A 13,087-nucleotide genomic window follows, 5' to 3' on the forward strand; every position below is an offset into this window, starting at 1 on the left:
CAGAGAAGCTCGGTAAGATGGAGCAGCTCTCCTTTGGAGTTCAGGACATTCTGTATCACGTAACACGGCTCAGCCTGCAGCAGCGCCACGTCGGTGTGCTGGGAATCAATGCTTGGAGTGGAAGTCTGAAGTTGGAAAATCACCTTTCAATTATGAAAACGCACGTACAGTTCCAACATAAGCAGGATGTCTGCATCTTCAGAAAAAAAGTGATCTCACTAACATGAAATCTGGGGGACAGAATGGCAACAGGGCTTTTCTTTAACGAAGGAGCTTTTCAGATGAAACAGGAATGTCAGCTTCAGTGCATACTCTGCTGACTGGAACACGATCAAGTCTTAACTAAGTTCCACATAATGTTTTCAGGGGAAAAGTGGAGAATGTTTTATGGAATTCAAGTCTGGATTTGGCTTGCATCCTAGAACATACATCTTGTTATGAAAACTGTTGGATCGCTTTTAAGCGGGCAAGCCACAAGTGTCCTTGGAGCCACCCATTCACCTGGAAGTCCCACAGGCAAAGGGAAGGCAGAAGAGCTTCGGTTTGGGGCGGCCAGGGGGCGGCGGAGGGAGGGGAGATGGTTTTGGAAGTACCTCTCGTATGGAACTGCTCGCTTGTGCCTACAGCATGAAGCAGTTATGACTTGTTTTCTGTTATTGTCACAGATCCAATACGTTACTCCAGCTACATCATAATCTCTTCCTGCCTCAGTTCATCCATGTGTAAACCTGATTCACTAACTCTTACCTTAATGTGTCATGGGGCTTAATTAACAACACTTAGGTCTTTTAAGCCCTCTACAAACATTAGCTACTTCTTGTAACAACTCTCGGAGGTATTATTATCCCCATTTTACTGATGGAGACACGGCAAAAGAGGCCGCAACTCTCCCAAGGCAACAGCGCAACGGTTACTCCTAGAGATCCCCTTCGAGGGCCGTCGTATTGTAACCGTGGAAACTTAGCAAGAAAGGCAAAGTCAATACATACCACCTCAAATCACTTTCAGAAGTGCACCAGAACCAATCGGAGGACCGAAAGGAACGCAACCAGAAGCAACAGGCTCGGGCTCGGATCACGAGCCACAGCCACCACCGTAAAGCACGACGCCGGGGCAGAACCCACCCAAACGGCGCCGAAGCGCCGAGACCTGTCCTCACGTGCTGCTGCGCACCATCACACCGAGCAGCAGCGAGCGGAGGAGCGATGCGGCGGGCGGCACGCCGAGCACCGCGCTGCCCCCGCGCCCGCGGCGGGGCCCCCGAGCCGGGACAGAGCCGCCGTCCTCCCCCCCCGGGAGGAGCCCCGCCGTCCCCACACCGGCGCCCGGCTCCGCGCAGCAACAGGCTCCCGGCGGCGGGCACGGCCCGAGCGGAGCGGGGACCGCCGCCCGCCCCCCGGAGCCGGCCCGGCCGGGACGCGCCCTCCCCGCCGCCCCCCGCACACAGGGCCCCGGGCGCCCCGCAGGCCTCGGCCCGGGGTGGGGAGGCGGCGCGGGGTGACAGCCGCGGGCCCGCTCCGCACGGCGCGGGCTGAGGGCTGAGCCCGCTCCGCGGCCGGGCCGGGAGGAACGGGCAGCGCCGCGGGACGCGCGGTCCCCTCCCGCAGGCCCCGGAGGAGGCTCCGCCGCGCACTCCGGAGCGGCCGCCCCGCGCCGCCCACCTGATCCCGGGCTGGGACCCCTCCGCCGCCGCCGCCGCGTCACTCACCTGCGGCGCGGGGTGCCGGGCGGGCGGGCCCCGGTGGCCGAGTCCCCGGCGGGCGGACGGTGCGGGCCGGGCCGGGCCGGGCCGTGCGGGCGGCGCTGTGTTTACACCGCCGCCGGGGCTCGGCGCTCCGCGGCCGCTCAGCAGCCAGTCGCCATTTCCCGCCTACCGACCTGCTACACCGCACGGAGGGACCCGGATGGGGAGAGGGGCCGCCGCGCAGGCGCAGCCCGGCCGGGGGAGGGGGGCCCGGGCACGGCGGCGGCGGGGCAGGCCGGGAAGGAGGGAGCGGGGCCTCGCGCGGGGAGCGGCGCCCCGAGGCGGCGGGGCTGAGGGAACGGGCCGGGCCGGGCCGCCACCTCCCGCTCCTCCTTCTCCTCCTCTTACCCGGGCCGGGAGCGGCAGGCAGCGCCTCGGGGCTGAGGGGGCCTCGCGAGGAGGAGGAGGAGGAGGAGGGGAAGGAGGAGGATGCGGCGGCGACCGCCTCTCGGGCCGAGTGCCGCCCCGCCGCGCCCTGAGGTGAGGTGAGGCGGGAAGGGGCGAGCGGTGCGCTGAGGTGAGGTGGGGGTTGGCGGGAGGTGAGCGGCTGAGGGGGCGGGGAGGGCGCGAGCCGGGCGGCGCGGAGCCGCGTCCCGCCGGGCGGGGGGAGGGGGAATCTGTGAGGGAAGGGGCGGAGGGGCGGGGCGGTCTGTGAGGTTCTGCCGGGGGGGGCACCGCCGCCCCCCGCTCCGTTCTCCGGCCGCTCCCGGGCGGCGGGCTCGGGTCCCCAGACCCCCCGCCCGTGAGCCCCGCGGGAGGCGGGCGGCTGGGGCGGACGGGGCTCCGCCGTGGCCGGCACGGAGCGCGTCCCGCCGCGCCGGGGGCGGAGGAGCGCGATGGCGGGAGCGGCGTTTCCCTGCGCTCCCCGGGGAGGAAGCGGCCGGCGGCCACACGGCGCTGCCCGGGACGCGGCCCGGCCCTGCGAGGCGCTCCGCGGGGAGCCCGACCCGGCCCCGCCGCCCTCCCGGCGTCCTGCGGGCAGCCCCGCCGCGGGTCTGGCCGTGCTCGGGGCCGGCTGACCGCTCGCTCTGCCCTCTCGCCCGGCTCCTGGAGCGTTACCGTCCTTTCGAACCGTAGCGCGGCGCTGGCGCTGTGGTTTGAGCCGCTGCTTCGGGACACCTTCGGAGTCTGGTGCGAAGCTCTTCGTTTGTTTAACTCTTGGCAGCCTCTCGTGTGAGATGTTGAGGATGCAGCATCCTGACCGTCCCAGCCAGGACAGCAGGGGGGTGCTGGGGTTGCACGGGGGACTTACAGCCTGCCGAGCTGCCGGCCTCGCTTTTCCTTCTGTCTGTGAGTGCTTTCGTCCACCGCGCTTCATGAACACAAATCCTGGGTTCTCAGATCCGTGCTGTACGACATTAGGAGCTTCTCAAAGCGTCACTTGGGTACATGTTCTCTAACGTACCCATAGGCACAGACCCGCTCCGGGTGCTCTTTCTCTCTCTCTGGTACCCATTGACACCCCTCACAGGTTTCAAACCCGGAGCGTGTCACAGAAGTCCCGGTTCCCTTGTCCCTCATCTACTGGTTTGTCAAACAGAATCACATCGGCTGCTGCGGAGCCAAGAATTGCTTTATAGTTTTATCACAGAACTTTTGCTCTCTTAGCAGAAGACATTGTAGAACTGATTTTACCTTCGTTTCTCAAGGAAGCAGGGAGTAAAGCGGCAGTGGAAGCACTGTATTCGTTACTCGGAACAGGCCTTATTCCTGTAGAGCATTGCAGCACTCCTAAACACACACATGAGTAAGCGTAGTACTTCATACAATCAGCTGTGGGAAAGGTTAGCTTGGGCCTGTTAGGACTTAATTAAGGCTGTTTGTCAGTCCATTAAGAGGAGCTAGTATGGCAAGATAACTGCGATGTCTCGCAGTACAAGCCCAGAAGGGCGTTCAGTGGTGCTTATAAAGGGGGAGTTTTGGAAAACAGTAGGTGGCTTTTCCAAGCTATGTAATTATAATGAAAGTAACTGCCAGGGGAAACCATTCAGCAGGATTCAGAGCATGCAGATATTTGTATGAACACAAAAACCTTCTACTGCATTCGCAACGAAAGCCAAGAAAACATTCTGAAGATGCTGAAGCACGTGGCTTGGGATTCAAAGGAGTCTGTAGGGAATAAGGACTGTGCTTTTCTGTATCCGCAGTGGTCTTGTGCCTGGTTCAGAGCAGGGGCAGAGGGTGCTGTTGGACCAGAAGGGTTGTGAGCTTTGTCACTCGTCGGGTGAGAATATAAAGTCAGAGTGCTCACTGACACTGCTGCGAAGGCAGAAGTTCAAAGGTCCCCCTGCTGTGAGCTGCTCCCCTCATTATAAAGCACAGCGTGGGGAGAGCCACGGAGAGTGTGCCACGGAGGAGTGCTAAGGAACACTGGGTGTGCACACATGGGGCATGAGAAGCTTGGAACGCACACGTGCTTCAGAAGAGGCTCTGTATTGGCAACGGCAGGTTGTTCCCTTGACAGTCGATTGCAGGGACTGCCAGACTGAGATATTCTAGGTGTGTGTTTTCTTCACAGGGAGGCTGGAGGACAAAAGCCCGTCGTTGCCAGCAGTATTGCGCGCTGCTGAAACGTTACACTCTATTAATGCTCATTTGAACGGCCGTTCTTCGTGACTTCCTTCCAACTCCTTTTTTGTTGTTCTCAACTCTTGCGGGCCTGCTGGCGGTGTGTTTACTGAGGACTCACAGAGAAGGACTTGTTCAGAGTCACTTCCTTGTTTGTCATAGAGATTCCGCGTGCGTGAGCCCACCTCTTGGTGAGCCGGTCCTACACCTGCCGTTAGGCGGCGTGTTCTGGTACAGGGCTGCCTTCCATGGCTGTGAGCAGTAGTTGTTTAAACAAAGCAATTCTTGTTTGGGTTAAAATATTTTAGAATAATCTATTTCTAGTGTTTGTTATTTCTCTTGCTTATCTGGAGGGAATACACTTTGTTCAGTAGGTGAACAACCACGGACTTGACTTACTTGAGAAGCAGCTCACAGGCTGTGCTTGCTCTGCGTGCCTAGACGTCTGTCATCCAATCTGTCTGTCCAGGAGCAGCTACAGACTTACTGTTCTGACTGCTTGCACTTAGCGAGGGAGCCAGAATTCATATGGTGCTGTGTGCCTCTTCAGACACAAAGGCAAGCGTGAATTTAAACCAACTGAAGTGTGTGTTTGATTTAGCACAAAACATCTCTGAGGAGCCTGCAGCCACGGAACAGTCTGCCAGGGATGAAAATACACATCCTTCAGCAGTCGGTCCAGTTGTAGGGGGTTAAGGTGGTTGTAGGTAGGACACTGGCAAGCCTGTCGTTGCTCTGTGCAAAGAGTTTGATTTAGATGGAGGGACTGGGAGTGTTCTCGTTTCTGTACTGGCGTGAAGTTCTTGCACACGTATCGTAACCCTGTTTCTGTGTGTCTGAAAATCCCAGTGTAACCCAGTAAATAGGTATGTACGTCCCCACTTCTTTCAACCAGGGCTGTATTAGAGAAGCACGGTGTCCTTGGTGCTGGAGTCAGCCAGAAGCTTCTAGCTGCTGCAGAACACTGTGCTGTTTCTGCACGGTGATACAGGCTATTGGAAGCACTCAGTCTTACTTTTTCTACTTGGGAAGGAGTGAAGTTGAGGGTGGCGGTGAGTTCTCCACATACCACAAGTACACACACACGTATTTGTTCAGGCAAATCCGCCAGAGTCTGAAGTGAGCAGTAAGTGGCTGTGTGTGCAGAGGAGCTGAGGGGGTGCCAGCTTTCTGTAGCTGCACCAGAAAGTGACAGATAAAGAGCTGGCTCCTCTTCCTGTTTCCGTACTGGCTCAGCCTCAGGCAGCTCGTACAGCAGAGTGCACGTGAGGGGTTTACTTTAGCCTTTTACAGCAGAGCTTTCAGGATTTGATTGCTTGTGCAGAGGGTCTGTTGCAGATATAATTAAACTGAAGCAGAAGTGCATGACAACCTGTATGCAGCCTAGCCAACCCTGTGTGTTTTCCAGGCAAATCACGCTGTGAATCACTGAAAACATGTAATCTTCTATTGCAAACTGCTTGCTTACAAGAGTTCTTTTGTTCTGTAGGCTTTGTACTTTTCACTGTTAATGATTTTGTCTGTATGAAAATGTAAACTTGTGATGTTTAATAAAATATGTAAGTCATTAGTTATTTAGTGTCCATTTTCATCTTGTCACTTCAGTCTGGAGATAAGCAGAATGCTCACTGCAACTCTGACAGTTCTGAATAACGTAGCTCTGCTTTGTCAGGTGGAACCCATCACTTTGGGTTTCCTACTTTTAAAGGAAGTCGGGTTCAACAGTGAGTCTTTGCTTTTGTGAGATCCATGGAGCTTGGAGAAAGCTTTGGGGAAAGCTGCCTACTGAAAACCCATACATATCATTGGGTAGTTGGAACTAACTAGAATGAATTCAGTATTTGGCTGCTCACTGTAGGTGCTTGGATTTCTCATTATTGTTGAAATCATCCAGAGAAAGGTCTCTGGCTGGCTGTTAATTGTTTTCCTTTGGTCAGTTACTGGAGTACCTGGAATTCATGTCATTGCAGTGGGGAGGTTTTACCCGCTCTGCAGGACAGACACCACTCATTTCATGCTTAATAGATCTGAAAGCTGAATTATATAATCTTAAGAGGAAAACTTGGTCTCTTCTCCAACCCTTTTTTGGGGCAGGGCAGGAGAGGAGGAAAGGAAAGCAGCCGTGGCAGAGAACACGAGCCGGGTCATGGTGGCTGCTGTGTTCCCTCGTTTCAACAGGCTGAATTTCTACCAGCTTCAAATGCCATGGATGTCTCTGAGGTGTAAGAGCACCCAGATTTTAAACTGAAGCACAGGTATTTTTTTCTCTGATTTTTAACAGAATTGATTTGAGCTGTCTGTAATGGAGTAACAGTTGCCCAAGCTCTGAAAGTTCCTATCCCATTTGTATGCTAATGTCTCTTCAAGTCAGATTTCTGTTCAGGGCTGGGCATAAAACAAAGTACTGCAGTCACTCGCTGAGCAAAAATGACTTAGGAATATGTATTTTCTCAGTTTAACCCTGAGCAAAATACTTTTGGCATCGGCACATTCATTTACGTGGACTTGTGAGTGCTTTTAAAGTACAGCCTTTTATAATTGGGCTCCTGCAGGTTTGGTTATTTATGCAAAGCAGAGAGGCGCTTCGTTCTTTCATAGCTTTGCAATGGCAATCTTTAGGAAATGGGACAATTGCAGGGATTTTCTTGCTCCGTGGTATGATCTCAGCTCTGCGTGTTCTCCAAACTTCCTCACATGGCTGTTACATTAGTTTCTATCTGTACTGTGCTTCGAAGCCGTAAAGTGTTGTTACTCTTAATTAGACTGGTAGAGAATTCTGTATTTCAATATGGATGTGGATAGCTCACAAGCACTCTGTTGTCGTTACCCCCTTACTCCATTGGATGCCACGAGCTGGGCTTTGCATCTCGTCCCTGAAGAAGGACAGCATCCCAGTGCCCGCCCTGGCCCGCTGCCGGTGTACTGAGTGCCGTGGTTCAGCTCTCCAGCTCCTACAGTTCTACTGCCATTTGGAGGCTGGGACAACAGAAGTACTGCAGGCGTTTCTGAACACCAGCTCACCCCTACAGCTTCTTGGTTGACGGCAGAACTCCTTCAGGCAGTGTGGAAGTGCAGGCTTTTCTTACTCCTGGCAGCCGTTGTGGCTGTTGCTGCCTTGGCCTTCTGAAACAGAGAGAGGAAAGCAGAAAAGGGCTGAATTGTGCAGGGAGCTTCCAGGTAAGCAGACACATTCAGAACATGCTTGTTACTTGTATGCTGCTCGAGACTTTTATAAAACACCAATTTCTATACTTTTTTTTGCCAGAGAAGGTTTCCAAGCTTTATTATTTTTTAAAGCTGTTTTAATTCCTCTCCCCCACTTGGCTGAAGGTACCTGTGTTGGATGAGCACAAAGCAGGAGCAGCAGTTCCCTGTGCTGCAGGGGTTGGAGCGTAGACCAGGGACCCTTTGGGTGCTCCGTACCCATATGTCCTCCAATGGGAAGTGTGGGAGAGATGATGAGATCTGGAGGCAGAGGCACTTTCTCCTCCAAACGCAGTGTCCTCTTCAACTGTAAAATGTAGAAGTTTTTCACCTTTTGAAATATGGGAAGTCTTTAAGAAAGAATGCAATAGTTGGCCACCAGTGTCTCACAAGTTCCTACAGGTTGTTCAGATGTAGCCTGGGGCAAAACATAAGATTTTTCTCATTGCATTTGAATAAAGCTTTTTCTTTTTCCCTTAGATCTCAAATCAGCAGCAAACCCATTCTTCAATGAACAAATGTCCCTTGGTTTGGTGTGTGTTTGCAGGGCTGTGGTAGGTACAGCTGTTACTCTTTATGAACTTAAGTAAGTGGAGGGAAAGGAAGAAACTAAGCAAAACACAGTGTACAAAACTAGAACAAGTGAACTAGTTTTTGCTTTCTAGTAAAGTTTCCTAGTTTTTGCTTTCTAGTAGTTTCAAATACAGTCCTCTTCCCACCAGCACGGCCGGGAGTTCAGCACTGATGGCACAGTGCTCATCTTCACCATGCTTCCTTACATCTTAACAGTGACAGTGCTGAGCACTTAGCACTGCAAAGTGGCAAGGTGAAGTGAAGCATTTGGAAGTATGTATGAAAGAGGGATGGGAGTTTCTGAGAAGATAGGACGAGGTTTGTTGGTCCTGTTTGCTGCTTTTCAGGAGATGACTCCTCCAGTGCACTGCCATGTGAATGAAAAGCTGCTCGTACACAAGCCTTAAAGCAAGAACTCGAGGAGCTGCACGCTGCCTTAGCTGTCTAGAAACACTGCTCAAACAACACGATCTGGGCTGGGCCATCATTTAAAGGTGCTTTGATTTTTCTTGTAAAGCAGTTCCACCAAATGCACAAGATGTTATTTTGAAGTTCAGCTGATGGTTTGAGAGAAGCAGATATTTGAGCACCGCTCTGAAATATGTCAACATTTTGTGTGCTGCTGTTCCCATGGAAACAGGTATCAGCTCAGAAAAATGGCCTCGGGATTTCAGAATTAGATGTAGAAAATAAAATCCAGATAGGTTAGTCATGCATATTGCTACTCATAAGCTGATACTGGTGGTGCTAAGCAATACGCCATGAACACATCAGGTGTGGACACACACACTGGCAGGTCAGTGGTTTATATTTTTGCTAAGTGAGCCTTTGACTGAAGGAACTTTATTAGAAAAACACGTATGTATGGCAAACAAGTATACAGATTGTAAGGTAAATAGGTATACAGGTATAGGACCAGAGAGATTATTGTGTTACAAAGGAGTAATGAAATAAAGAGCTTACCCATGTCCTGGGCTCACAGAAGGGCTCCAAGAAGAGTGATCTCCAGATAGAGATCCTTCCTGCTTGGGAGTCAGCCCTTAAATGGGGTCTCTGTGGGGTGCAGCCAGGATCCACCCCTTCCGGTCACTCAGGTGAAGTTACGTTCACCTGTGCCCCTGCAGCTGACTCAGTGCCCACCTCAGGTGATCAATCAGAGGTTCAGGCCGTGATTATACAGTTCCCATACAATGCATTAATTGCATTTTTTTTCTAGCCTGTTCTCTTCCACATACCTGAAAGCAGTCACATTTTCATCACTTCTTTAGGCCTCTTCCCTGAAAAAAGGTGGAAGAGGTATTGGATGAGAACTACAGATTTAAGCTAGTTGGCAGACTTTTTTTTTAACATAAAATGGCTGAGGAAACACAAACCTGATCATATGGAATCTTTAGCAGCATGTAGAAATGAAGCAGGTGCCATTCCTTTGAGCTGTTTGCCTCTGGGGATGTGTGCTTTAGGAAGGGCCGTTGCAGGCGGGGCAGTTATCCCAGCTGAGCACTGAGCACGGGATGAGTGCAGGACTCACTGCCAGCAGGGCAGTGTGCAGTGAGCACACCTTTATGGGGCTGAGGGCAGAGCACCCTGGGAATTCTTGGAAAATGAAGTCTCCTCTAATTGGAGGCTTGCATCTTCAGCTTAATGATTCAGACATGTCTATCTATTTTCTAGCTCAAGCCATGCTTAGATGTCTGTCTTTGATATGAATTGGATGCCCCACATCCTCTAGAGCAGCGGCTCCCAGCTGGTGTTGGGCATTGTGTTAAAGGAAAGGCACAGAGCAGGAGGTCAGTGCTGCAGGTGTGAAGGGAATGGAAAGGGATGGCTCCGGGGAGCGGGAGGGAAAGGCACAGCAACAGGAAGCTGCAGTGATGCAGTTCAGAAGAGGTGGGAGACACTGGGAAAGGACAGTAAGGCAGAACTGTAGGCCTGAAGGAGGAAAGGGGATGAGGTGGGGGTACAGGGCTAACTGCTGAGGTGGGGAAGCAGCCACGTGCCTGTGTGGGAGGGGAGATGGTGTAGAAAACAGCTGTAATGAAGCCACAAAAAAAAAAAAAAAAAAAAAAAAAAGGACAATTGCTCTAAAAACACTGGCACTTTCCCAAAGGAACACAGACTTTTTTTCACTCAAGTGGAATTTGTTTGACAGAACAATTCCCCTTAGAAATAAAATTCTTTAAACATTGGATCACTAAATAACGAAGGGTAGAGTGCCTGGTGACCTAAATCAGATTCCTTAAAAGGATACCCACGAGGACCAACCCGTGCTTCTGTACGGGCTCCACTTCAGTGAAACATTCTCCCAAAACTCTGGGCTAAAGCAGGCCTGCAATTCGTGCACAGTGTGCTGTCCGTAATAGCAGCTTACTGACCTCAGTGTGCATGTGGGCGGTTACCATGGGCAGTGTGGTTGTACACTTACCCGTGTACACCTCCACTGTAACCTGTCTGACCAACAGTCCCACAGGCCTCAAGGATGGAAGCGCAGTGCAGAAGCAACGCGCAGGCAGCTGGCCAGAGCAGCTTTTGTTCAACACAACAGCAGAGGCCCTACAGTGAGGGATTCAAGGAGGATCTTACAGTAGGTACGGTGTTGCCAAGTTATTCTTGTTTATCTGTTACAGTAGCTCAAGGCTGCTGCCTAGGTTGGTACCCACATTCACACCAACTACACAAGTACTGCATTTGAAGCTCACTGGTTGCTTAAAATATCCCAGCGTGTAATTGTCCCGGTATGACAAGAAAATAGGTTTGTATGGCTTGTTGTAAGGTCCTCATCTCACTCACTGCCCCATGAGTTAGCTTTTATCAAGCAAGTGTAACCATTGCTGATATGTGAGACTGCATCAGCTCCTGTGAAGGCCCGTGTTAATCTGATTTTCAGGAGCCACGATCACTTTGATATGGCTGCAGAAAGAAACAAAAGAGCCAGAAGCCTCACAAACTTTAAACAACTTAATTTATTAGAACCCATATATGTTGCTTTCATTAGAAGAATCAAGTTAACACCTAATTCAGGGTGAAATTACATTTTAAGACCAAAAAAATTGCAGAGCTTAAATATGGTATTTACTGATGACTGCTGTTCTCAGAATCCTGGCACAGGTTTGTTCTTGCTGTGTGGTGTTATTATGGTATCTAATTCAGAGCAGGTTCAGCATTTATTTTGAACTGGAAGTACATCACGCCACGCAAAGGGCTGTTCCCCCATCTGCCTCTCAGACATTTGTAATGAAGAACTCAAGCCTTAAACACCACCACAGAAACAAAACAAACCAGTGGAATGCATCACCAGAATTTGATCTTTTATTTCTTGTGTACTTCAGACTCATTAGCAGAATATGCCTGTAGCAAAAATAACGTAGCAAAAAAATCGTGCAACTTTTGAAATGTAAAAGGTCCACTGAATGGGCATCAAGCAGGACTGTTATTTCAGATTGGAACCTGAGTACAGAGAGAGTACAATCACCCACGTCAAAGGTCCTGTAATTTCTTTTCACACTAGCCCTTTTGGAGAAGCAGGTTAGGTTAATAACCTCATTTTCCACTACTGTGAATCAACTGAATCATTTGGATACAATTCAGAATGTGCTGAACGCATAATACAAAAAGTATCTAACTTACAAACTGGTCTGAGACAGAAAAGCAGGAGGTGGAAGTGGCAGATGTTTGGAGAGATCTGTATCAAAGTATCACGTTGTAAATTACCTTGAGTGACTGCAACACAGGATGGAGTCTCTTGGAACAGTAAAACTCTGCATACAAGGTATTTAGGGAGGGTAGGGGGTGTTCCTTCCATTCAGGTTCCTGCAGAGCTGATGTAGACTTCTTCCCGTCCCCATCCCCACACTGAAACTTGCTCTTCTTTAACACGTACACAAAGATTCCCTGCAAGCTGTGTTGAATTATTTATATTACCTTTTAAGATAAGCTATTAGTTACACAACTTTTTCAGGATGTATCAGTTACTGAAGCCCTCCTGTCACTGATCTCCAGCTCTAGCTGCGAGTTGTGGTCACTGTACATGAGAAGCAAAATGGTGCTTGCCTCTGAGGACTATGCTGCTGTCATATCTTTCCTCACTTACATAGAAGGAGGAGCAATTTTTTAAACATTCAGTTCTCATTCTCAAATAGCTTACCTGCAGAATACAAAATCCACAGCACTCAAGGAAAAAGCAGAGTATTTTTGCTCATACAGGTATTACTGTAGAAAAGGAGTCCTCTGGCTGTACATTGTTTCCACAGTGTATTTGTTACATGAGATACAAACTGTACAAGTTCTCCAGTTTACAAAGTTTTCTAATTTGCAGAAACAATTCAGCCCCTATTTATAATACCGGTTTTAAATGTAAAGATTCTTGCAGATAAGGTACAGTCTAATTGGCTCAATGTAACAACAAAGTGTCGCTTTAATACAATTTGCAATAGTACAACTATGTACATATGTACAGAACTGCTTCCTTCTGTTACTTCCCTAACTTGGAGTATACTTATTTTTAATTATCAGTTTGCTTTAAAGTGTGAAACACCGAAGTAAAAATGGTTCAGTTTTGCAGCACTTCAAGTTCTTCAGTTGAGATCTCATCTACGTTTCCCATTTAATTCAGCCTTAAAGAACACCGTCACCGAAGCGTGGCTTGCTGTAATCAACGAGGTCATTCTGTAGGTCTCTTTCTTCATCATCTGCAATTGAAATATTCAGACCAATTCTCATGTAATGGCAATGAAAAAAAATGTAAGCACGGTTTCCCACGAGCGCAGTGCTTACACATCCATCCGCAGCAACACGGCTTCGTCTGGCTATGGGAATGAAGTCCTCTGGGAAAATGAGGCAGCACGAGGGCCTGCCATGACAGGTCCAGCTGTCAGCACCTGGGGATTTGTCCCCTCTGACAAACTGACTTCACACCACTCAGCATCTCCAGCTTTATTCCAACTGCATTTCAGACATCTGCTGACTTGAGAGATTGCAGAACTACTGTAAATTGAGAGTGTT

At 50.3% G+C, this 13,087-nt stretch overlaps 2 protein-coding genes and 1 long non-coding RNA gene across 18 annotated transcripts in view; 1 reads left to right on the forward strand and 2 right to left on the reverse strand.

Moving 5' to 3' along the window:
- Positions 1-2,145, reverse strand: part of CTDSPL2 (CTD small phosphatase like 2) — a 39,186-nt gene extending 37,041 nt beyond the window's left edge. For 2 of the 6 annotated variants that reach the window (XR_003076932.3, XM_025153866.3), the window contains exon 1: positions 1,709-1,906. The gene's annotated coding sequence lies outside the window, so the exon portion shown is untranslated. The other 4 variants (XM_040706389.2, XM_046899073.1, NM_001396383.1 and 1 more) reach the window with 4 other exon arrangements.
- LOC107054225 overlaps positions 1,982-13,087 on the forward strand; it is an 11,925-nt gene continuing 819 nt past the window's right edge. The window contains exons 1-5 of one of the 9 annotated variants that reach the window (XR_005862774.2): positions 2,224-7,489; positions 7,997-8,070; positions 8,437-8,583; positions 9,761-9,876; positions 10,549-10,674. This is a non-coding gene — a long non-coding RNA (uncharacterized LOC107054225). Of the gene's footprint in view, positions 9,877-10,548; positions 10,675-13,087 lie in introns of all 9 variants that reach the window. The other 8 variants (XR_006931096.1, XR_006931099.1, XR_006931100.1 and 5 more) reach the window with 8 other exon arrangements.
- The window catches only part of CASC4 (cancer susceptibility candidate 4), a 20,755-nt gene continuing 18,699 nt past the window's right edge, over positions 11,032-13,087 (reverse strand). For all 3 annotated transcript variants that reach the window (NM_001030556.3, NM_001389373.2, XM_015292117.4), the window contains one exon: positions 11,032-12,774. In NM_001030556.3, the coding sequence (NP_001025727.2) occupies positions 12,701-12,774 (74 nt within the window). In that variant the 3' untranslated portion in view covers positions 11,032-12,700. The remainder of the gene's footprint in view (positions 12,775-13,087) is intronic.

The sequence above is a fragment of the Gallus gallus genome, chromosome 10 (assembly GCF_016699485.2).
Source record: "Gallus gallus isolate bGalGal1 chromosome 10, bGalGal1.mat.broiler.GRCg7b, whole genome shotgun sequence".
Taxonomy (NCBI): Eukaryota; Metazoa; Chordata; class Aves; order Galliformes; family Phasianidae; genus Gallus; species Gallus gallus.